Source organism: Oncorhynchus gorbuscha, linkage group LG02, assembly GCF_021184085.1.
Source record: "Oncorhynchus gorbuscha isolate QuinsamMale2020 ecotype Even-year linkage group LG02, OgorEven_v1.0, whole genome shotgun sequence".
NCBI lineage: Eukaryota > Metazoa > Chordata > Actinopteri > Salmoniformes > Salmonidae > Oncorhynchus > Oncorhynchus gorbuscha.
Genome location: NC_060174.1, coordinates 45,770,397 through 45,795,548, shown reverse-complemented (window position 1 = coordinate 45,795,548; position 25,152 = coordinate 45,770,397). Strand labels below are relative to the sequence as shown.

Below are 25,152 nucleotides of genomic sequence, written 5' to 3'. Positions count from 1 at the left end.
TGTGTCCGTCCCATCCAACACTCACCTGAGCATGTGGGCTGCACTGAAGACGACATCAAACTCCCCGCTGTCCAGACGCGCCGCCTTCTCCGCCATCTCAGCCGCTTCCAGAAGACGAGACTCCTCCAACAAAAACTGACCTGGGAGCAGCCAGAGAGAACAGAAACCCCAAGTTAAAATGCTGTATGTGGACGTATTCCTAGAGTGGGATGAATACTTGCTGGGAATATTGTGTTTGGCCCGTGGAGATAGGGCGGACAGCGGCCTATGATGATTTGCTGAAACACAAGATACAAGCAGAGCGTACCATCGCTCTTTGGGTATCGCTCAGGTCCATTCGTCCAATTAGGAGGATCTTGATAGATATGTTTCTCTGACATGTGCGTCCGGCCTGGCTGGAGTTCTGCATGTCTGAGGTGCAGCTGAAATTATAGAGCAGGGCCTTTGTAGCCCATCCTATTGAGGCTAGAGTGTGGATCCCTGATGGGGGCATGAACTGGGGTCGGACCTCTCGGAGAGGGTCAGGTTTGTGGAGGAATTAATAGCCTGTTGGTTTTGGTGAGCTCCACTACTGTACAATGCTCCCAGACCACTGGTGGAAACCAAGCATATTTTCCTAAATAGCTGCGGATGAAATGTAGACTTTGCTGCTACAGGTCTTAGGTAAAGGAGAGACCATTTCGGCACTGACTGATTTCCAATGTATTGCAGAGCACCTCCATGTTAGAAACACTGCTATGGCAGGGGATAGATTTCAATATGTCAACGCTTGTTTTATTGGAGTGGTTAAGAATAAGTGAAAGCTGTTCCTTAAAATATCAAGACATTTCTACAAAAGATTGATCACACGGTACATTACCACAAATTCTTCTGCTGGCACTCGCTCTCAAACCCACATTTCAAAGAGGACACTTGAAGTGACCTTAGTAGAGATCAAATTGGTTGTTTCTCGTAAGATCAAATGGTGTTCAGCAGAAAAGACATGTCAACTGTCACGTTCCTTCTTTCCACGTCTGTGCACATGTCATATTTGAGAACAATGTGAGGAAATTGGGGTTTATCTTCATTGGTCAATAGTGTGAATATTCCCTCACGCTATCCTCCCCAACCAGCCACGTACACAACCTTAATACAGGAAGAGAGGTCAGCCAGCATTGCTAACTACCTGGAAGGGATCCAGTCAAGTGTGTCTTTGTGTGTGTGTGTGTGTGTGTGTGTGTGTGTGTGTGTGTGTGTGTGTGTGTGTGTGTGTGTGTGTGTGTGTGTGTGTGTGTGTGTGTGTGTGTGTGTGTGTGTGTGTGTGTGTGTGTCTGTGGATAGGCTTTGGTTCAAAAACCCACAAGAGAGAGTGGTCCTGAGAAATGACTTGTTCTCGGGGTTGGGCTCAATTCAGATTTTTTTTAAATATATTTTTTACAAATCCAATTCAAGTAGTAAACAGGATACAGAATTGCAATGAAAGGAAATACCTCTCCTATTCTACCTCAAATATCGCTTCTATTCTATATTAGGTCTAGTCTATAAAAATATGCATCTTCTACATAAAACATCAAACATGTCATTATATACATACAGTATTGTTGAAAAAAATGATTTTCAGGACAAACTCTTAAACTGAATGATGAAGGAAAACAAAACCTGTAAGTTACTATATTTCAATAATCACTTAGATTTTGTTCAATATGGAGGGAAAAATACTTAATTAACCCTCAAGTTGACCCCGATGCTTTCAAAAAGAAGCCAAACAAATGAAATGGTTGGTGGAAATATAATTGTCTATTCTAAACACTGAGGTTAAAAGAGTATATGAACATTGTTTCCAGAGAAAAGTTATTTATTATTTAGTATCTGGAAGTGTGACCTGTCAGATTTAATGAAACTCTCATGTTTTATGACTGAGTGGAATTTCTTTGAATTGCACTGAATTCAATTCTACTTCCTGCCACTCAAACTCAAATAAAAATTCTACATCCTGTGGGGTTTGGCCAATTCAATTTGAATTTCATCTCATGAGTTGAATGAGGTCAGAACAGTGTAACATACAGATATTATTTGTTGTAGTGCAAAAGTACACTATTTGGTTGATTCAATGTGGCCAATGGCATGTCAGAAGATTAACCTTAGTATACAGTATAACCTTTATCATTTTGGAAAATCAAAAGAAACCCCAAAACCCCGAACTGTACCACTTACCATAGTGCATATAGCAATTTCCTTTAGTGGGGTCTAGTTGGATGGCCTTCAGAAAGTACCTCTCTGCTCCTGTCTTCTGACCCTAAGAAGGGAGATTAATTAGATACATTGTTACTATTTTTTGCCGTTGCTATGCCGTCAATTTCAATATAAAAACATACTTTTACGTGTAAAAGCGGATTTTTGCCAAGCCACAAACTAACTGTAACATTAAATCTTAATAAGAAGACATAAAACACATGTAACTACATTATTCTTTTAACACCTTGTGTCATCCTACGAAAGATTTACTCTCAAAGTACACAGTGTCATGCTTGGCACAGTTGACTGCCTGGTCTGAGCATTTAATCATAACACACTTCTATCTGTACAAATAACACTTGTATGACCGCAAAAGCGGTGTGTGTGGCCAAACTACTGCAGCTGTGAGAGCGAGACCCAACAGACACGCACACACGCATACAAATGCACACACACACACACACAGTACGACATAGAGACATAGATCTTGAGAGAGGGCGTGGAGAGGCATGCTGGGTTACTCGAGCCTGATGAGGGGCAGCAGCAGCAGTGACAGATTGGGGCCCAGAGGAGCCAGCCCCCCGGGGGCCTCAGAGAGCTGGACCAAATCACTGCTAACACACAGAGGCTCCAGCCAGCACAGCTGCCTCTCTGTCTCACGCACACAACACTGGTCTCATCTGTGTATCAGCTGCACTCTGATCAACAATACATCTATATTCTATAAACATAATGCCAGTTATCAATCATTGCCTATAGAAATCTAAATATAAGAAATGCCACAGCATTTTAGATTATGTATTTTTTTAAAAAAGCAGCAAGGACTCCCTTAATTTTACATTTGAATTGCAAAGTCTTTTAAAAAAGCCATTTATCTAAACACTGCAATCTGATATGGATTTTATTTCACCTTTACTTTATCAGGGAATCATACTGAGACCAAGGTCTCTTTTACAGATGAGCCCTAAATGACAGAAATGATAGAAAATACACACATCAAAATACTGTAGAAATACATGCCTCCATTTTTTCAAGAAGTATCCACAAGTGTAAATGTTTGAGTGTAATATTCATTGATGTGATGGAACATTTTACGAGCAATAAGTATATGTTTAATGCAGCTCAAGGCGTGAAAGTGACAGTAACAGAGCCAGTGCGAAAGGCATTATTTCTGTATGCATTCACACTCAAATTCACAAATAGTACAAAGCACTCAGTTGAGGAGCAGCTGGAATAGTCATAACATCAGCATATTTCTGTTTACTCAAGTTCAGACAAAATGTCTGGCAGGAAACCACGTTATGACAATTTAATGCACTGGCTCTCATTGTGCGTGTGGTTTTGAATGGACTCGGATAGCCTAATGTTCATTTCACAATATTGATAGAGAATCTACAGTGTATGAGGTACATACATTGCAGGTTGGACTGAGAAGTGAGGAACTCTCTTTACTGATAAAAAAGTTGTCAGGCAATGTGTGGAAAATGACTCCATTGATGTTCTCATGTTTTGAATCCATGCTTTGCCTTATCAGTCTTAGGAGTTCTCTGAGCAGATTGTTGAATGATATCCAGCTGCATCATTTCAACACTTAGAGCCCATCAGCTTTCCCTCTCACAACTGTCAGGTATCCAGATCAAAACTATATTTAGTGTGGTGGATTGTATGTAGTTGTCACGATCATTTAGAGATGGATTGGACCAAGGTGCAGCATGGTAGGCGAACTTACTTACTTTATTTAAAATGAACACCCAAAGTACAAAACAAAAGTAAAGTTCTGCAGGCTACACAGCACCTATACAAAATCAAGGTCCCACAAACAAAAGGTGGAAAAAAGTTGCCTAAGTATGATCCCCAATCAGAGACAACGATAGACAGCTGCCTCTGATTGGGAACCATACCCGGCCAACAAAGAAATAGGAAAACTAGAATGCCCACCCTAATCACACCCCGACCTAACCAAATAGAGAAATAAAAAGGCTTTCTAAGGTCAGCGTGATAGTAGTATAGTAGTAGAGGTCATCACGGATCCACATGTACCCAAATACCCGACACCCGATGCTTTCAATATACTTTGTATCCCTCATTTACTCAAGTGTTTCCTTTATTTTGGAAGTGACCTGTAATATGGACGAAGAGGTATTGAAACAAAATGGAATATAACGTTGCGAATGAATTGGAATGACACAATTTCATGTGAAGACCTGCATCACTATAGTGCGAGCTTATAGTGCAATTTCTAAAATTATGTATTTGAATGTTTTTGGAGCATTTTTTAATGTATTTTCTGTTTCGGGGGCCCCATACTACACAACGAGGATGAGGAACTGATTTGCTGTTTGGGGTAAGTTTCTATAAAACATGTGAAATCCCTAAAAAGTTTTCTGGACCCATCTATAATATGTCATTTTACATAGAGAAATAGAGATTTGGTTGTAAAAATAAAACTTCTCCTTTAACTGACTTTAACTGAAGGAAGGGCCAGTACAGATTCGAATGTGAAATCTGCAGTAGAGAGAAAGGTGGAAATGTTATAATCTATGCTGCTGCTCTTGCTTTTTAAGAGAGTGGAGCATGGCACCTGTATCTTGTTGTTGTTGTTGGCCAATCATAAGTCATCAAAGCAGCAATAATCATAGAGCCTCTATATATCTAATCAATGGAAGACGGAATTAAAAGTTAAAGGAGAAGGATAGGCTACAACGACCAAGAGCCAACAGGTAGGCTGCTACTTAATATTCTGAATGGAGTTGTTGTTATTTGTAACTGTAGGATGAGAAAGGTCATGCACTGCAGCCTCAATTGGCATAGCTACGTAACGTTAGCTAGCTTAACTAGCTTCTCCCGGTTTGATGCAGTCAAGACAGGTAATGATATTTGATGATAAATAAACTAGCTATGACAGCTAAACTACTGTAGCGCGAGTCGGCTTGGTTGGTTGCTGTCTCTCATCTCTCCCTCCCTGTTCCCCATGTCACTCGCTCACAATACGGCCCCTCCCCCGTCTGCCAGAGCGGCACCTCTCTATCCCTCCTCTCCCCCTTTATCAGCTCTGGTTAATTTAGTAGGTTAAAAAAATGACTTTTCTGCTGTTTCCCTCACTCGGATCGGGTCTGGATCCGACCAGGTCTTTACAGAATGGATCTAGTTGTCATCGGGTCCGTTCAGAAAGGGTCTCTGTATCAAATAAATGAATTCATGCATATTGTTTCTGGGTGGGAAAGCCCCAGAACCATTTCAGAACGAGTCCAACTTTCTGGACCCGTGAAGTCCTCTAATATGTAGCCAACGCTCTAAACCTGTCTGTGCAGCAAACACAGTAACAGCAGTAGAGAGAAAGCATCATAATAACTATGTTTGATGGATGGCCTGACAGCCAGCAATGTTTGGAAGAATCTCTCTCTCTCTCTCTCTCTCTGAGAAAGCATCATAATAACTATGTTTGATGGATGGCCTGACAGCCAGCAATGTTTGGAAGAATCTCTCTCTCTCTCTCTCTCTCTCTCTCTCTCTCTCTCTCTCTCTCTCTCTCTCTCTCTCTCTCTCTCTCTCTCTCTCTCTCTCTCTCTCTCTCTCTCTCTCTCTCTCTCTCTCTCTCTCTCTCTCTCTCTCTCTCTCTCTCCCTCTCTCTCCACTTCCTATTCAGTATGAACTCATTATAGAGGTGCAATATCCTGTTTTCACACATACTGTATTTATTGTTAGCGTTGACCCCCTAATCTCGCGGTGACATCAGACGCGGAACAGATGTGTATTGCCGCTCTGGCAGCCACCAAGGTAATTATGAATGGAGCCTGCATCACACTAGGCCCGGAAATGACTTGTGAATTACTGAGTTCAATAACACACACCACCACGGTGCATATCTCCGAATGACACCATCCACCACCATAATCGAGCGAATCACATCCCCCAATGCACCACTAACCCTCTCCATACCCACAAACCCCTGCCAGGATCTGAACCTAGGACCTCTGACTGGACAGCACAGACGTACACAGATTTGCAGATGTTATCACAGGTGCAGCAAGATGCTTATGTTTCTAGCTCCAACAGTGCAGTAATAATATCTAGCAATACAATAACCAATAACCAAAAAGCAAAAAAATCATCTAATAAATAAACATACATACCTGGGCCGTTTTAGATACAAATGTGTGCTGGGGCTGGTTCAGCCACTGCATTTTACACTATGATCTGTTCTTTCAAAATCATCTCAAGGTTAGCTAGCCTGTAAGTCTGACAGCGCTCTCCTCTCCTCATCCCATAATTTACACCCAGAGGAGAAAGGAGGCCATTGTCTATCTTTGCCTGAGATCCAGGCACACGGCCCCGAGCTCTGAACTCCCCACTTTTCTCTAAATCAATAGCCCTTTCTTAACTAAAACATCTACTTCTCACTCCTTATCAAATCAAATCAAATGTAATTGGTCCATACACATATTTAGCAGATATCATTGTGGGTGTAGCGAATTGCTTGTGTTCCTAGCTCCAACAGTGCAGTAGTATCTAGCAATTCACTACAATACATACACACATCTAAAAGTAAAAGACTGGAATGAAGAAATATAAAGATATTAAATTGAGTAATGTCGGACTGGCATTGACTAAAATACAGTAGAATATAATACTCTTTCATATGTATATATTGTAAGGCACAAAGTAAACGTTGTTTAAACATTATTAAAGTGACTAGTGTTCCATTATTTAAGTGACTAGTGTTCCATTATTAAAGTAGCCAGTGATTCAGTGAGTTTTACCCTGCCTGCCATTTTTCTTTTAGATACTGTTTTTCACCCAGTGTATGCTGTGACAAATGTACATTTCAGAGATTGTGTCTAGTGGCTTCTGTTAATCCTTACCAATTAGTGTCAGCTAACGGTCACCCCAGCACAAGTTTTTTTTATGCATGTGATGTCAGAATGCATTCACTGTTCCAAAATGTGATAGGCTTTACTGAGCCAGACAAACTTCTCTCTTCGATGAGAGCCCAAGCACATCCCGTGTTTCCCCAGATCAAGTACGCAGACATTTGCGCAGTCTTGCACAAACTTTTTCCCCCTGGCACATTTTCTGGCCGGTGCTCGCATTGCCTTCATTGTTGTTGTCCTTACAAATAATAACTTTGGACATGTGTGCGTTGCTATCAAAGTAAGTGCCTTATTTTCTGTATATAGTGTTGTCGTTTCTACTGTAGCATACAGTATAAATGGAGCATAATGTATTTACAGTTTTATTCACATTTTCAAGTACTGGTGACAAATCATGCATTCTGATTATTGCATCTATTGTAATGGACACCTATGATGTTGTCACGACTTCCTCCGAAGTCGGTTCCTGTCCTTGTTTGGGCTGCGTTCGGCGGTCGATGTCGCCGGTCTTCTAGCCATCGCAGATCCACCTTTCATTTTCCATTTTTTTTGTCTTGTCTCGTCTTCCTGCACACCTGGTTTACATCTCCTACTATTAACATGTGTATTTAACCCTCTGTTCCCTCCATGTCTATGTGGGGTATTGTTTATTGTCAAGGTTGGCACGCTTCAGGCTGGTCTGCTACCGGTTTTGTTTTACCAGTGCTTTGTGGCAGACGGTACTTTTGCTGCATCACTTGTCAAGTGGGCATTTGTTTTGTGACGCGGTTGCGTTCTGTATTATGATTGCCTAAGTAAAGTGCTTTGTCCATTCATCTCTGATCTCCTGCGCCTGACTTCCATGCACCAGCTACACCAACCATTGACAGATGTGTGTAAAATCGTTTTTTGAAGTTTGTATGATGAGCTAAGCTATTTGCTATCTATTTTTTGCACCATGTTTGTTGACATTATACAATGCATTCTGGGTGTCACGTAAACGTCTGTCAGATCAAACATGTTATGACAAAATGAGGTAAAGGAATGTTTCACTCATCTTTCAAGTAAACTTCCAAAAGTGAATGATGGTAGACGACACATCCCCTTTAATATAATTACATACTGCAAACTCATTTAGTCTCCTCTTCTTATCCTTGGTTTACGCGAAAAAACAAACATTGTGGAGTGCACAAATTACCCATCGTCTGATTACTTTAGATTTTTTTAGAAAGTGTTTTACTCAATTATTTTAAGAGTTAGCTAAATAGGACTGCTTGTGTTACGTCATTTTCCCCACAGTTAGCGCTAGGACTAATGTAACCTACATTTTCCAGGTTTGGAGGATTGTGTTATGCTGTCGCTACTTCTATATATGTCTGAAAAGTGCCATCAAAAACAAACTGGTCACATTCAGGACATAGCTTTGTAAGGGCTGTGTTTGTGCAAAATGTTTCCGTGAAAAAACAGTGTGGCCAGTTCAAACGCTGACTGTTGCATCAATCTAAACTGGATGTTCTAAATGAGTGTTCCAATCACACCAGTTTGAGCGTACGCTGCAGGGACCACTGTAGAATGATCACACCAGTTTGAACGTACGCTGCAGGGACCACTGTAGAATGATCACAACAGTTTGAGCGTACGCTGCAGGGACCACTGCAGAAAGATCACACCGGTTTGAGCATACGCTGCAGGGACCACTGTAGAATGATCACACTTGTTTGTTGGTATGTGTCAAAGGGTTAAGAAGTAACTTTTCTCTTAAATACCTGCAAAAATGTTATTTAAACACATTACTCAGCTCACCATAGTTTTGTTCAACATGTACAGTAAGATCATGGATACATTTAGGGTTAAATGCTGAATACTCTAGCTTCTCCTTAATACATTATTTTTCTAATGAAATGTAATAAGAACTGGCATACAGTTGAAGTCGGAAATTTACATATACTTAGGTTGGAGTCATTAAAACTCATTTTTCGACCATTACACACATTTCTTGTTAACAAACTGTAGTGTTTGCAAGTCGGTTAGGACATCTACTTTGTGTATGACACAAAGTCATTTTTCCAACAATTGTTTACAGACAGATTATTTCACTTATAATTCACTTAATCACAATTCCAGTGGATCAGAAGTTCACAAACACTAAGTTGACTGTGTCATAGAAGCTTCTGATAGGCTAATTGACATAATTTGAGTCAATTGGAGGTGTACCTATGGATGTATTTCAAGGCCTACCTTAAAACTCAGTGCCTCCTTGCTTGACATCATGGGGAAATCAAGATGCTGGAAGGAAACGGGTATTTATTTATCTTGATTGTCCTGGATAGTCCTGACCCAACAAATTAACCTGTTACTCCTACCCCCTACTTTTTCGAACATTCTGTTAAAAATTGCGCAACATTTCAGCGCCCTGCTGCTCATGCCAGGAATATAGTATATGCATATGATTAGTATGTGTGGATAGAAAACACTAAGACGTTTATAAAACTGGTTAAATCACGGATGTGACTATAACAGAACGTGCGTTTCATCGAAAAGCGCAGGAAAATCTGATAACTGAAAATGGAAAAATATATCCATGCGCGACTTGAACCCATTGATAAAGGTGAACCACATTTAATGGGGCTGAGGTTGCAATACCTACAGCTTCCACACGGTGTCTAGAGTCTTGTCATTTGCCTACTCTTTGTTTCTTGGTCAAACAGATGCAAGGCAGCTGCAGTTCTTCAGGTCTCTGACCGGATATTTTGGTTGAGATTTACCCGGACATTATTTCCAGACGGACAGCTAAAGAATATACTTCGCCTCGTGATCAATTTGATCACTTATTAACGTGTACTAATACCTAAAGTTGCATTACAAAAGTACTTCGAAGTGTTTTGTGAAAGTTTATCGTCGACTTTTTTAATTTAAAAAAATGACGTTACGTTATAAGACGCTATTTTTTTCCGTTTATCACACAGTCTTCATAGATCGATATCTAGGCTATATATGGACCGATTTAATCGAAAAAAAGACCCAATAGTGATTATGGGACATCTAGGAGTGCCAACAAAGAAGATGGTCAAAGGTAATGAATGTTTTATATTTTATTTGTGCGGTTTGTGTTGCAACGACTATGCTAATTATTTTGTTTACGTCCCCTGCGGGTCTTTTGGGGTGTTACATGCTATCAGATAATAGCTTCTCATGCTTTCGCCGTAAAGCATTTTAAAAATCTGACTTGTTGCCTGGATTCACAACGAGTGTAGCTTTAATTCAATACCCTGCATGTGTATTTTAATGAATGTTTGAGTTTTAACTAGTACTATTAGCATTTAGCGTAGCGCATTTGCATTTCCAGATGTCTAGATGGGACGCCTGCATGCCAGGTAGGAGCAAGAGATTAATGGGACTTGAAAAAATCTCTGGTAAAGCACTGGAAATGAGGAGAGACCAACAGGAAGGGCCTGGTCCATCTTTATGTCATGTTTTGTCTTATATCATCTTGTCATTTTGCTTTTCCTTCTGTTCGTTTCCCCCTGCTGGTCTTATTAGGTTCGTTCCCTTTTTCTATCCCTCTCTCTCCCCCTCCCTCTCTCTCCTCTCTCTATCGTTCCGTTCCTGCTCCCAGCTGTTCCTATTCCCCTAATCATCATTTAGTCTTCCCACACCTGTTCCCGATCCTTTCCCCTGATTAGAGTCCCTATTTATTCCTTTGTGTTCCGTTCCTGTCCCACGGTTCCTTGTTTTGTATTCACCATGTTGTGATTGTGTTTCACCCTGTCCTGTCGTGTTTTTGCCTTCATCAGATGCTGCGTGTGAGCAGGTGTCTCTGTCTACTACGGCCTGCGCCTACCCGAAACGACCTGCAGTCTGTAGGCCGCTTCTCTTGTCATTCCCTCTACAGACTAGAGGATTTCTGTTATTCCCTGTTTGGACTTGAATAAACTCTGTTTCTGTTAAGTCGCTTTTGGGTCCTCTATCACCTGCATGACAGAAGGAACCGACCAAGTAATGGACCTAATAACTTCAGACATCGTTACACTGGGCGTCGAGATCCAAAAATAGCCATGCTGGCAGACACGAGCAGGAATTGTCTGCTGCTCGCCATGCCGTGGAGAACCTGGCCGCTCAGGTTTCCGACCTCTCTGGACAGTTCCAGAGTCTACGTCTCGTGCCACCTGTTACTTCCTGGCCTGCCGAGCCTCCAGAACCTAGGGTTAATAACCCACCTTGCTACTCCGGGCAGCCCACTGAATGCCGCTCCTTTCTCACGCAGTGTGAGATTGTGTTCTCTCTCCAACCCAACACATACTCTAGAGAGAGAGCTCGGGTTGCTTACGTCATTTCACTCCTTACTGGCCGGGCTCGAGAATGGGGCACAGCTATCTGGGAGGCAAGGGCTGATTGCTCTAACAAGTTCCAGAACTTTAAAGAGGAGATGATTCGGACCATTTTTGACCGTTCAGTTTTTCCCTAGGGAGGCTTCTAGGGCCCTGGCTTCCTTATGCCAAGGTGAACGGTCCATAACGGATTATTCTATTGAGTTTCGCACTCTTGCTGCCTCTAGTGAGTGGAACGAGCCTTCCTGCTCATTTTTCTGGAGGGACTCCACGCAGTGGTTAAGGATGAGATTCTCTCCCGGGAGGTTCCTTCAGATGTGGACTCTTTGATTGTCTCGCCATCCGCATAGAACGACGGGTAGATCTTCGTCACCGGGCTCGTGGAAGAGAGCTCGCATCAAAATGGTGTTTCCCTGCTCCGCATCGCAACCATCTCCCTCCTCTGGCTTTGAGACTGAGCCCATGCAGCTGGGAGGGTTTCGCATCTCGACTAAGGAGAGGGAACGGAGGATCACCAACCGCCTGTGCCTCTATTGCGGAGTTGCTGGACATTTTGTTAATTCATGTCCAGTAAGAGGCCAGAGCCCATCAGTAAGCGGAGGACTATGGTGTTTCGCTGACTAGATCTTGTACTACTATGTCGGTCCATCTACGCTGGACCGGTTCAGTGCTACATGCAGTGCCTTGATTGACTCTGGGGCTGAGGGTTGTTTCATGGACGAAGCATGGGTTCAAACATAACATTCCTTTCAGACCGTTAGACAAGCCTACGCCCATGTTTGCCTTAGATGGTAGTCATCTTCCCAGTATCAGATTTGAGACACTACCTTTAACCCTCACAGTATCTGGTAACCACAGTGAGACTATTTCTTTTTGATTTTCAGTTCACCGTTTACACCTGTTGTTTTGGGTCATCCCTGGCTAGTATGTCATAATCCTTCTATTAATTGGTCTAGTAATTCTATCCTATCCTGGAACGTTTCTTGTCATGTGAAGTGTTTAATGTCTGCCATCCCTCCCGTTTCTTCTGTCCCTACTTCCCAGGAGGAACCTGGCGATTTGACAGGAGTGCCGGAGGAATATCATGATCTGCGCACGGTCTTCAGTCGGTCCCGGCCAACAATCTGTAAAAATCCCTTCCTCCTCACCGGTCGTATGATTGTAGTATTGATCTCCTTCCGGGGACCACTCCTCCTCGAGGTAGACTATACTGACTGTCGGCTCCCGAACGTAAGGCTCTCGAAGATTATTTGTCTGTGTCTCTTGACGCGGTACCATAGTGCCTTCTTCTTCTCCGGCCGGGGCGGGGTTCTTTTTGTTAAGAAGAAGGACGGTACTCTGCGCCCCTGCGTGGATTATCGAGGGCTGAATGACATAACGGTTAAAGAATCGTTATCCGCTTCCCCTTTGTCATCAACCTTCGAGATTCTGCAGGGAGCCAGGTGCTTTACTATAGTTGGACATTCTTGTAACGCTTTACCATCTCGTGCGCATCAGAGAGGGGGCGAGTGGAAAACGGGATGTTTAACACTCCGTTAGGGCATTTTGAGTACCGGGTTCTGCCGTTCGGTTTCGCCAATGCGCCAGCTGTTTTTCAGGCATTAGTTAATGATGTTCTGAGAGAGACATGCTGAACATTTTTGTTTTTGTCTATCTTGACGATATCCTGATTTTTTCTCCGTTTCGAGATTCATGTTCAGCACGTTCGACGTGTTCTACAGCGCCTTTTAAAACAATTGTCTCTACGTAAAGGCTGAGAAGTGCTCTTTTCATGTCTCCTCCGTTACTTTTCTCGGTTCCGTTATTTCCGCTGAAGGCATTCAGATGGATTCCGCTAAGGTCCAAGCTGTCAGTGATTGGCCCGTTCCAAGGTCACGTGTCGAGTTGCAGCGCTTTTTAGGTTTCGCTAATTTCTATCGGATTTCATTCAAATTTCGGTCACTTTGCTGCCCCTCTCACAGCTCTTACTTCTGTCAAGACGTGTTTTAAGTGGTCCGGTTCCGCCCAGGGAGCTTTTGATCTTCTAAAAGAACGTTTTACGTCCGCTCCTATCCTCGTTACTCCTGACGTCACTAGACAATTCATTGTCGAGGTTGACACCAGCTTCAGAGGTAGGCGTGGGAGCCATTCTATCCCAGCGCTTCCAGTCTGACGATAAGGTTCATCCTTGCGCTTATTTTTCTCATCGCCTGTCGCCATCTGAAAACGCAACTATGATGTGGGTAACCGTGAACTGCTCGCCATCCGCTTTCCCTGTTAATGGCGACAGTGGTTGGAGGGGGCGACCGTTCCTTTGTCGTTTGGACAGACCATAAGAACCTTGTTTACATCCGTTCTGCCAAACGACTTAATGCCCGTCAAGCTCGTTGGGCAGTTGTTTTTCAAACTCTTTCTGTTTGTGATTTCTTACCGTCCGGGTAGCAAGAACACCAAGCCTGATGCCTTATCCCGTCTGTTTAGTTCTTCTGTGGCTTCTACTGATCTCGAGGGGATTCTTCCTTATGGGCGTGTTGTCGGGTTGACAGTCTGGGGAATTGAAAGACAGGTTAAGCAAGCACTCACGCACACTGCGTTGTCCGCGCTGTCCTAGTAACCTCCTTTTCGTTCCTGTTTCCACTCGTCTGGCTGTTCTTCAGTGGGCTCACTCTGCCAAGTTAGCTGGTCATCCCGGTGTTCGAGGCACTCTTGCGTCTATTCGCCAGCGCTTTTGGTGGCCGACTCAGGAGCGTGACACGCGCCGTTTCGTGGCTGCGTGTTCAGACTGCGCGCAGAAGAAGTCTGGTAATTTTTTTCTGCTTCTGCTCCTGGTCTTGCTGGGTCTCAGTCTGTTCCCTGCCATCGCATCTCTCCTGTTCTTGTTCCTGCCCTTGCTGTGTCTCAGTCTGTCCCTAGTTCTCATTTTTTTTAGAGTAGTACCCTAGTTTCCCTTTTTATCGTTTTTCACGGTCCTGAGGAGAGGAGTTGGGTTCTTTCTCGGACGTGCTGGACCGTTTGATCTATGATTTCCTCCGTTGCCGCCAGTGTTCCTCCTCGAGAGCGCCAGGAGGCGCTCGGTGAGTGGGGGGTACTGTCATGTTTTGTCTTATATCATCTTGTCATTTTGCTTTTCCTTCTGTTCGTTTCCCCCTGCTGGTCTTATTAGGTTCGTTCCCTTTTCTATCCCTCTCTCTCCCCCTCCCTCTCTCTCCTCTCTCTATCGTTCCGTTCCTGCTCCCAGCTGTTCCTATTCCCCTAATCATCATTTAGTCTTCCCACACCTGTTCCCGATCCTTTCCCTGATTAGAGTCCCTATTTATTCCTTTGTGTTCCGTTCCTGTCCCGTCGGTTCCTTGTTTTGTATTCACCATGCTGTGATTGTGTTTGCCCTGTCCTGTCGTGTTTTTTGCCTTCATCAGATGCTGCGTGTGAGCAGGTGTCTCTGTCTACTACGGCCTGCGCCTACCCGGACCTGCAGTCTGTGGCTATTCTCTTGTCATTCCCCTCTACAGACTAGAGGATTTCTGTTATTCCCTGTTTGGACTTGAATAAACTCTGTTTCTGTTAAGTCGCTTTTGGGTCCTCTATCACCTGCATGACACTTTAAACCTGTTGAGTGTAGGGGGCAGTATTTTGATGTTTGGATTAAAAACGTACCCAAATGAAACGGCCTATTTCTCGGGCCCAGAATCTAGAATATGCATATAACTGTCAGATTAGGATAGAAAACACGCTAAAGTTTCCAAAATGGTCAAAATATTGTCTGTGAGTATAACAGAACTGATATTTCAGGCGAAAATCCAACCAGGAAGTGGCTTCTATTTTGAAAGCTCCATGTTCCATTGCATTCCTTCCCTCCATTTAAAAAAAAATGGGTAGAAAGATCACATCACGTCAGGGGGATGGCTGGTTGCCAGCAGCGTTTTGCATGTGCAACTGCCATTTTCTCTCTCTCTGCTATTGAAGAAGCTACTGTCCGGTTGAAATATTATCGATTATATATTTTAAAAACAACCTGAGGATTGATTATAATAAACGTTTGACATGTTTCTACAAACTTTACGGATACTATTTGGAATTTTCATCTGCCCTGTCATGACCGCTCGAGCCTGTGGATTTCTGAACATAACGCACCAACCAAATGGAGGTATTTTGGATATAAAAATAATCTTTATGGAACAAAAGGAACATTTATTGTGTAACTGGGAGTCTCGTGAGTGCAAACATCTGAAGATCATCAAAGGTAAGCGATTAATTTTATTGCGTTTCTGACTTTTGTGAATTTGCTGCTAGCTGTTTGTAATGTTTTGTCTGCTGAGAGAGATGTTCTTACATAAACACTTGGTATGCTTTCGCCGAAAAGCTTTTTTGAAATCTGACATGCCAGGTGGATTAAGCTGTGTTTTGCTATATTGCACTTGTGATGTCATGAAAATGTCATATTTTTAGTAATTTAATTTGAATTTGGCGCTCTGCAATTCAGCGGATGTTGACGAAAATGATCCTGCTAACGGGATGGGTGCATCAAGTTAACCACTCCAGAGGGCTCATCCCCATCCCAGGACCATTGAACACATTCATGTCCCTCCCTCAGGGGCCAGATGCTGGGTTGCTGCCTGGAAGAGAGTGGCATCAGCCTGGGGAAAGGGGGGGCCATCTTCACCATCCTGGGGCCCGATCTCTCACTGCTCACTGTGTGCACCACACGACCCCTTCCCTGTCAACTCTGGAACCCTGTGGAGTGAACTACCCGCAGCACACAAACCAGCCTTTCTCTTAGTCAAACATGGGTCAACCACGTGACCTTGGTCAATATCATCTGAGTGCACAGAGGCACAGAATGAGGCACAAAAGGCAGCACGGTCTGGAGTAAGAGGATTCTCATCAGATCAGCCACTCCACAGAGATTCCTCAGGGCTAATGGGTTTCAGACGCTGGTTAGTTAGCTCGAGCCATTTGCAACCTTTGTTGCTGAAATTGATTAGGGTTCAATATGGAGTGCCTGTTAAGAATTAGTCCGGGGATTTGGTAAAAGATCTTAACACACAGGGCGGTCATGACATGGGTTTCAATCAGAAAGCTATCGCCACAGGATGATGGGGCACCTTGAGAAAGTCAATGTTATCCTCACACAAGCCTGCACACATGCACAAGCCATTGATTAACTGCATACAGACTCTCGGGCTACTTGCGAAGCTGAAGAAGGATAAGAAAGAAGAGGAAGATAATAACGATGATGAAGAACAACTTACCGTGAGGGCGAGGAGTTTGCCGTAGGTCAGGTGTGCTGGGATGTGATCTGGCTTGGCTCTCAGGGACTCTTTGTACCAGTGCTCGGCATCGGTCAGCTTGTTCAGTCTCATGTAGGCCTCTCCTGCGAGGGGAAGTCAAGGGTCAGAAGTTAAGGAACAACACGTCTTCCCATTGTCTCACACTTTCAATGACAGCTAGGGCAGTCATCCAGAAAGGCCCGCCATGACTCCAGTGCACTTTGAAACCAGATACCAAACTCTGGTTTTATTAGCTAATGGAGCTATTACTAGGACTATGTTCAGGGACACACCCATTACAACATTGCTCAGTGACAATCCTGTAAAAATAATAATCGAACCTAAAGGTGGATTTTCAGATCCCCCCCTCCCCCATGTGTTTGTTAGATGGAGTTCTGTGGGAGGCTTAATATACTTCAGGCCTAACGTACTTTGCTAAGACTGGGCTGAGCTGATCGGATGACATGACGCTGATGACATGAGTAGAAACACCCTCCCTGATCCTTCAGACATCATCTGATACCTCATGCAGCCCCTCACACGTGTTATAAGAACGCTGACGACACAGTTGGGTAAATGGGGAAAGCACAAGCCAAAACAATGTTTTAAATGTAATTATCTCAGGAATAAAACAGGGACAGGGGATGTGACAGTGATAGGTTTCACATGAACTTGTAACATGGTTCGTTTTTCAATCCACACCCATGTCTCGGCGAGGAGTGCCAATTACGGGATGTGTAATCTAAACTAGAGGACTGAAGCTAGATAATACACGGGGGATTATGGCTAATCATTTCCATTGATAAGAAACTGGAGAGAACAAAACAGGTGGCCAGGGGTGGACTGGAACAAAAATCCATCCCTGGCATTTTAGCCACACCAGCCCACAACACTGCACGTGTGTTATGTGTGTCAGGACACCTGAGTGACTAAACAAAATCAAATGGGGTACCTCCGGAGGTTGAGGCCCCTGGGCATGTAATCTCACCATGATAATTACAATATGTAGATAGCAATATGTAGATAGTTACCTAATTTACCCAGCTAGCTAACATGGCCAGTAGCTGACCAACTTGACATTTCTGGAAGGTTAAAAATAGCTCTCTAGGGTCTGTCAGTGAATGACATAAGAGGAAAACTGGCCATATTGAAATTGAACTTTGTGCATTGTACTATTACTATTGTACTATTCTCAACAGCAGTAAGTTAAAAGCCTGACTGCGGAAGGGACCCGTATTCAGTATTGACCCCGTTCTATGTCCAGATCTGGAGCGTTGTCCACCAGTTGAGTATGGCTGCAGTACACTATAGTACAGCAATTCTCACCTGTTACTGTACCAGCAAATGGTGAAACAAAGTCCTCCTCCTTTTTTAACCAGCTCATGTTTAAAACCAGAACAACATGTAAATGCACCACTGGAGATACAACTCACCACTATAACTTTGCCACTGTTGTCACTCTGTTGTGCAGTCTGTCTCTGCATCGTATCTGCTGTCACTCTGTCCGTCCTGTCTGTCTGTCACTCTGTCCATCTGTGCTTCTCCTTGTTCTCCTCTGTTGTGCAGTCTGTCTCTGCATCTTCTCTGCTGTCACTCTGTCCATCCTGTCTGTCTGTCACTCTGTCCATCCTGTCTGTCTGTCACTCTGTCCATCCTGTCTGTCCTGTCTGTCACTCTTTCCGTCCTGTCTGTCACTCTGTCCGTCCTGTCTGTCACTCTGTCCGTCCTGTCCGTCTGTGCTTCTCCTTGTTCTCCTCTGTTGTGCAGTCTGTCTCTGCATCTTCTCTGCTGTCACTGTCTGTCCTGTCTGTCTGTCACTCTGTCCGTCTGTGCTTCTCCTTGTTCTCCTCTGTTGCTGCTCTGTTGTGCAGTCTGTCTCTGCATCCTCTCTGCTGTCACTCTGTCTGTCACTCTGTCCGTCCTGTCTGTCTGTCTGTCTGTCACTCTGTCCGTCCTGTCTGTCACTCTGTCCGTCCTGTCTGTCACTCTGTCCGTCCTGTCTGTCACTCTGTCCGTCCTGTCTGTCACTCTGTCTGTCACTCTGTCCGTCCTGTCTGTCACTCTGTCTGTCACTCTGTCCGTCCTGTCTGTCTGTCACTCTGTCCGTCCTGTCTGTCTGTCACTCTGTCCGTCCTGTCTGTCTGTCACTCTGTCCGTCCTGTCTGTCTGTCACTCTGTCCGTCCTGTCTGTCTGTCACTCTGTCTGTCTGTCTGTCTGTCTGTCTGTCTGTCTGTCTGTCTGTCTGTCTGTCTGTCTGTCTGTCTGTCTGTCTGTCTGTCTGTCTGTCTGTCTGTCTGTCTGTCTGTCTGTCTGTCTGTCTGTCTGTCTGTCTGTCTGTCTGTCTGTCTGTCACTCTGTCTGTCTGTCACTCTGTCTGTCTGTCTGTCTGTCTGTCTGTCTGTCTGTCTGTCTGTCTGTCTGTCTGTCTGTCTGTCTGTCTGTCTGTCCGTCCTGTCTGTCTGTCACTCTGTCCGTCCTGTCTGTCTGTCACTCTGTCCGTCCTGTCTGTCTGTCACTCTGTCCGTCCTGTCTGTCTGTCACTCTGTCCGTCCTGTCTGTCTGTCACTCTGTCCGTCCTGTCTGTCTGTCTGTCACTCTGTCCGTCCTGTCTGTCTGTCACTCTGTCCATCTGTGCTTCTCCTTGTTCTCCTCTGTTGTCACTGTCTGTCTGTCACCTCTAAGTGTTAATTGCTATTACATAGAAAGCCAGCATATTAAGGAACATCTGTGTCTCTCTTTTCTTCCTACTTCTAATGCACTCACCTCTACGTTGTCTCTGCTAAGCCTATCATCCTTTCCCATAGTACTGTGCTGGGCACAGCAACATCCTAGTTGTGAATGAATAAACATAGTTATTAGATAAAGAAGAACAATTACTGCCTAATAGATGACCATTGGCTCATAATACCTTATGAAAGCCTAATTACACTGAACAAAAATATAAACGCAATATGAAACAATTTCAAAGATTTCACTGAGTTACAGTTCATATAAGGAAATCAGTCAATTGAATTAAATGCAATATGCCCTATTCTACAGATCTCACATGACTGGGAATACAGATATGCATCTGCTGGTCACAGATACCTTAAAAAAGAAGGTAGGGGTGTGGATCAGAAAACCAGTCTGTATCTGGTGTGACCACCATTTGCCTCATGTAGCGCAACACATCTCCTTCGCATAGAGTTGATCAGGCTGTTGATTGTGGCCTGTGGAATGTTGTCCCACTTCTCTTCAATGACTGTACAAAGTTGCTGGATATTGATGGGAACTGGAACAGGCTGTCGTACACGTCGATCCAGAGCATCCCAAACATGTCAGCTTCCAGGAATTGTGTACAGATCCTGGCGACATGGGGCCGTGCATTATCATGCTGAAACATGAGGTGATTGCAGTGGATGAATGGCACGACAATGGGCCTCAGCATCTCGTCATGGTATCTATGTGCGTTCAAATAGCCATCGATAAAATGCAATTGTGTTCGTTGTTCATAGCTTTTGCCTGCCCATACCATAACCCCATGGGGCACTCTGTTCACAATGTTGACATCAGCAAACTGCTCGCCCACACAACGCCATACACGCTGTCTGCCATCTGAAACCGGGATTCATCTGTGAAGAGCACACTTCTCCAGCGTGCCAGTGGCCATCGAAAGTAAGCCTTTGTCCACTGAAGTCGGTTATAATGTCGAACTGCAGTGCAAGGCCAACATTAATATGAAATGATTTGGCAACAGCTCTGGTGTCACGCCCTGACCATAGAGAGCTGTTTATTCTCTGTTGGTTGGGGAGGGTGGGTCATCTAGGTGATTAATGGTTTATGTTGACGTGGTATGGTTCCCAATCAGAGACAGCTGTTTATCGTTGTCTCTGATTAGATGTAGATGTTAGATGAGCTGAAAGTTTAGAGGGACGGCCAGGTCTTGGTAGATTTGCAGTGGTCTGATACTCCTTCCATTTCAATAGTATCGCTTGCACAGTGCTCCTTGGGATGTTTAAAGCTTGGGAAATCTTTTTGTATCCAAATCCGGCTTTAAACTTCTTCACAACAGTATCTCGGACCTGCCTGGTGTGTTCCTTGTTCTTCATGATGCTCTCTGTGCTTTTAACGGACCTCTGAGACTATCACAGTGCAGGTGCATTTATATGGAGACTTGATTACGCACAGGTGGATTGTATTTATCATCATTAGTCATTTAGGTCAACATTGGATCATTCAGAGATCCTCACTGAACTTCTAGAGAGAGTTTGCTGCACTGAAAGTAAAGGGGCTGAATAATTTTGCACGCCCAATTTTTCAGTTTTTGATTTGTTGAAAAAGTTTGAAATATCCAATAAATGTCGTTCCACTTCATGATTGTGTCCCACTTGTTGTTGATTCTTCACAAAAAATACAGTTTTATATCTTTGTTTGAAGCCTGAAATGTGGCAAAAGGTCGCAAAGTTCAAGGGGGCCGAATACTTTCGCAAGGCACTGTAAGTGTGGGGTAAAGAGATGAGGTAGTCATTCAAAAATAATGTTAAACACTATTACTGAGTCCATTCAACTTATTATGTGACTGACTTGTTAAGATCATTTTTACTCCTGAACATATTTAGGCTTGCAATTAATCTGTAAACATTTTGAAAAACAATTTAACTTTGACATTGTGGTTTAAATCTCAATTTAATACATGTTAAATGCAGGCTGTAACACAACAAAATGAGGAAAAAGTCTGCGGGTTTGAATACCTTCTGAAGGCACTGTATATAATATAGAGCCAAAATATAAATAAACTGGCAGTACATGTGTCTAGCATCACTAGGACCAGAAGACCAGGGACCACACTGCCTGTGCTGGGCCCAGCAACATCCTAGGGTAACATTTTATTTCAAGGGTCCATAATTAACACTTTATAAGGTATTTACAAACTCTTTGCACATCATTTATTAACTATTACTCCCACATTTGTCAATGTAAGTTAGCTAGTTATTCACACATGCACACAGTACATATATTTCCTTGAACATCCTGTTTTGTGTGCTTGTTCTTTTACCAGGTACTGCAGGAATGTCTACCAATGGCATGGCAATCTTTTTGTGATATTAAACTGGTCACTCAAAACACTTATAAAAATGCAAAAATAATTTTCTAATGATTAATGTGGGAGAAATTATAAATAAATGCTAAACACAATTTAAATGCCTTTTATAAATGGTTTATTAAAATATATGCCTTATAGATGACCATTGTCTTATTTACTACCTTATAACAGTGTAACTACATATTTAAGCAGTAAGGCACGAGGGGGTGTGGTATATGGCCAATATACCATGGCTAAGAGCTGTTCTTCACACGATGCAACGCGGAGTACCTGGATACAGCCCTTAGCCATAGTATACAAACCCCTGAGGTGCCTTATTGCTATTAGAAACTGGTTACCAACATAATTAGAACAGTAAAAAGACACGTTTTGTCATACCCGTGGTATACGGTCTGATATACCTAGGCTGTCAGTCAATCAGCATTCAGGGCTCGAACCACCCAGTTTATAATCAAAATTAGAGAATGTAATGTGTTACCCCCTGCCCACTTAGCTAAGTGTTTAAATATTAGGCTACATATAATTCAATAGAAGAAAATAGGGAGTGAGAAGGAGAGAGAGAGACTGCCAGTTCCTTCATGTTTTGGCTGTATAATACTGCTAACAAGTGACCGGCCTTTCAGCCAACGAAATAGGCTGGACTTTCCAGCCTCCAAAGGCGGTAGCTATGTAATGCAATCCGAAAGCGGAGTCACTCGTTACTACGAGATCAATAACCCACTCGCTGAGCTGAAGAGACTGAGATTCAGAAGCAAATAAACATTTACCCTCTGTGGATAGACCAAGTACCCCAGGGGTCTTAGTACCCCTGGTTGGGAACCACTGCACTACATGACCAAAAGTATGTGGACACCTGCTCGAACAGCTTCTGGAGTGTTTCCACTGCTTCAGAGTCCACTGACAGCGAGCTTTACACCACTCCAGCCGACACTTGGCATTGCGCATGGGGATGTTAGGCTTGTGTGCAACTGCTCGGTCATGGAAACACATTTTATGAAGCTCCCGACTAACAGTTCTTGTGCTGACGTTGCTTCCAGAGACAGTTTGGAACTGGATAGTGAGTGTTGCAACCGAGGATAGACCATTTTGTACGCGCTACGTGCTTCGGGACTCGTCAGTTCGTTTTGTGAGCTTGTGCGGCTGATCCGTTGTTGCTCCTAGATGTTTCCACTTCATAATAACATCACCTACAGTTGACCGGGGCAGCTACAGCAGGGCAGAAATTTGACGAACTGACTTGTTGGAAAGGTGGCATCCTATGACGGTGCCACGTTGAAAGTCACTGAGCTCTTCAGTCCGGGCCACTCTACTTCCAATGTTTGTCTATGGAGATTACATGGCTGTGTGCTCGATTTTATACACCTTTCAGCAACGGATGTGACTGAAATAGCCAAATCTACTAATTTGAAGGTGTGTCCACATACTTTTGTATATATATCGCATTTTGTGGTCAATTTCGACCAGCCCACCCCAATTAAAGATGATCCGGCCTTTCTGGCATTTGCCAGAATTGCCATTCGGCCAATCCGCCCATGCAGGTGGCTGGTGAGGAATGCTAACCTGCTGACCTCTGAGACGATCAACAGACCTCTCTGTGTTCTTCATTAGCCTGTAATGTACCCTTAATATACCCTTAAATACAGGATACTCAAGCATGTAAATGTTATCAAATATAAGACCCCATTTTAAGTTTTGCTCATGATAAGGATCAGAGTTTGGGAAGTCTTTTGTAAGCCAGTATATAAAGTATCCAAAGAAATTCTGTTAGAAGAGATATCTTTAAAACTGTTCTCCATCAGCACAAACTTTTTTTCCTTTCAGATCAGATGTGAGATATTGTATGAAATAGTTGGGTTACAGAATCCCCAGACTTAATAAATGTCCTTATCAGCAGCTAATATAATACTGTATCTTGACTGTTATGATTATGATACGGGCAATATGAATAGCTTAATCTATATACATATTTGTCAGACATGGTGTAATGTAGAGCTGGTAACAGCAACCGACTTTGTGCCTTTCTAGCCAACTATCAGCTTCAGATGGAGCTCTGTGAGGGAGCACAGACACGGACATAACATTTGAAGTGAAACAAATCTCAAGGACTTGAAAACCACATATAGTGGAACATTCCATTGCACCTTTGAGAGGAGGGGGGGTGGCAGATTAAGACCCAACTTTGACCCAGACAGCCATGTAAACTGCCAAAATTTGCCCGAAATATGGGAAAACACTGTACCACCCAACCTCCCACAGCTCTTACAGCTTTCAAACTGTTAAGAGATGATTTGGTCAACAATTGGACATAATCTCAGCACCTCTGTCAAGCTGAATTGGACTCCACTGGTAAATGTACTGTATTAGGGGGGGCTTGTTGGAATTCAGCAAGAGAGTGAGAGGGCGAGGGAGTGAAAGAGAGAGACCTAGAAGAAGAGAAAGAGAGAGTGAGAGAACGATAGAAGGGAACAACATGGGGGAGCCACAGAGGGAGCAAAGGCAGAGTGAGACTTCTCAGCAGCGCTGAGAATGGCCATTGAGTGACAAGGGTGTGAGTGGAATTGGGGGTCACTTGAAATGAAATATTATTGTTTTTTGCAATCAAAAGTCACAACTCAGTCTGCAGCTGCTTTCACATGACTGTAACTTGAGGAGCGCGGTTATTATTGCAGTGGAAAGCAAATTAACTGCGTTAACGCACAGTGGAAACCTCAACATTGGGGCCTCAATGGGTGCGTTGAGCTGCTGCCACACACCCCGACTTTGATGCCGGTTTACGTATCTTAGAAAAAAAACAGATGAAGATTTATAAGACGTTGTGAAAACAGAGCACCTTTAAAAAGAACAACCCTAGGCAGAGTCTACCCTCCGAAACCTTGCTAATTTGTCATGCTTACTGTAAGTCTAGCTCAGCTGACGAGCTCAAGACCCTGGCCACAAGCAATACAATTCCATCCTGAGACCCTTCAGGTGGAATAAAGTTCAACAAACAGCCAACAGCTGACACAATGGTTGCAAATGTAACCCCACACATTAACTTGCATTCCAATCTACCAATCTTCTATTCCATTTTAATATTATTTTTTCTCACCAAAAAAAAACAACAGCTTCTGTGTTTGGTTCGAGAGAAAGAGAATTGCCGCTTACCCATCATGTTATAGAGGCTCTGAGGTGCAAATTGTCTCGGCATTTTCCGTATTGCTTCTTTATACACCGTGAGGGCCTCCTATGAATTAATAAAACAAAAAGAACCATCCATTAGGCACGAGGGCCCAACCAGGCCGGGGCCACAAGTCATTTCTCTACAGTCAATGGAATGGTATCAACCACATGGAAACTACGTGTTTGATACCACTCCATTGACTCCATTCCAGACATTATTATGAGCCTTCCTCCTCTCAGCAGCCTCCACTGGTGTGTGTTTCTGTGTGTA

The 25,152-nt window shown here is 43.5% G+C and overlaps 1 protein-coding gene across 1 annotated transcript in view; it reads right to left on the bottom strand.

Annotated features, from left to right (window-relative positions):
* The window catches only part of tmtc2b (transmembrane O-mannosyltransferase targeting cadherins 2b), a 187,905-nt gene that overhangs the window by 25,307 nt on the left and 137,446 nt on the right, over positions 1-25,152 (bottom strand). The window contains exons 7-10 of the mRNA XM_046310879.1: positions 24,867-24,945; positions 16,621-16,742; positions 2,194-2,275; positions 26-140 (exon numbers count right to left, since the gene is read on the bottom strand). Of these exons, the coding sequence (XP_046166835.1) occupies positions 26-140; positions 2,194-2,275; positions 16,621-16,742; positions 24,867-24,945 (398 nt within the window). The remainder of the gene's footprint in view (positions 1-25; positions 141-2,193; positions 2,276-16,620; positions 16,743-24,866; positions 24,946-25,152) is intronic.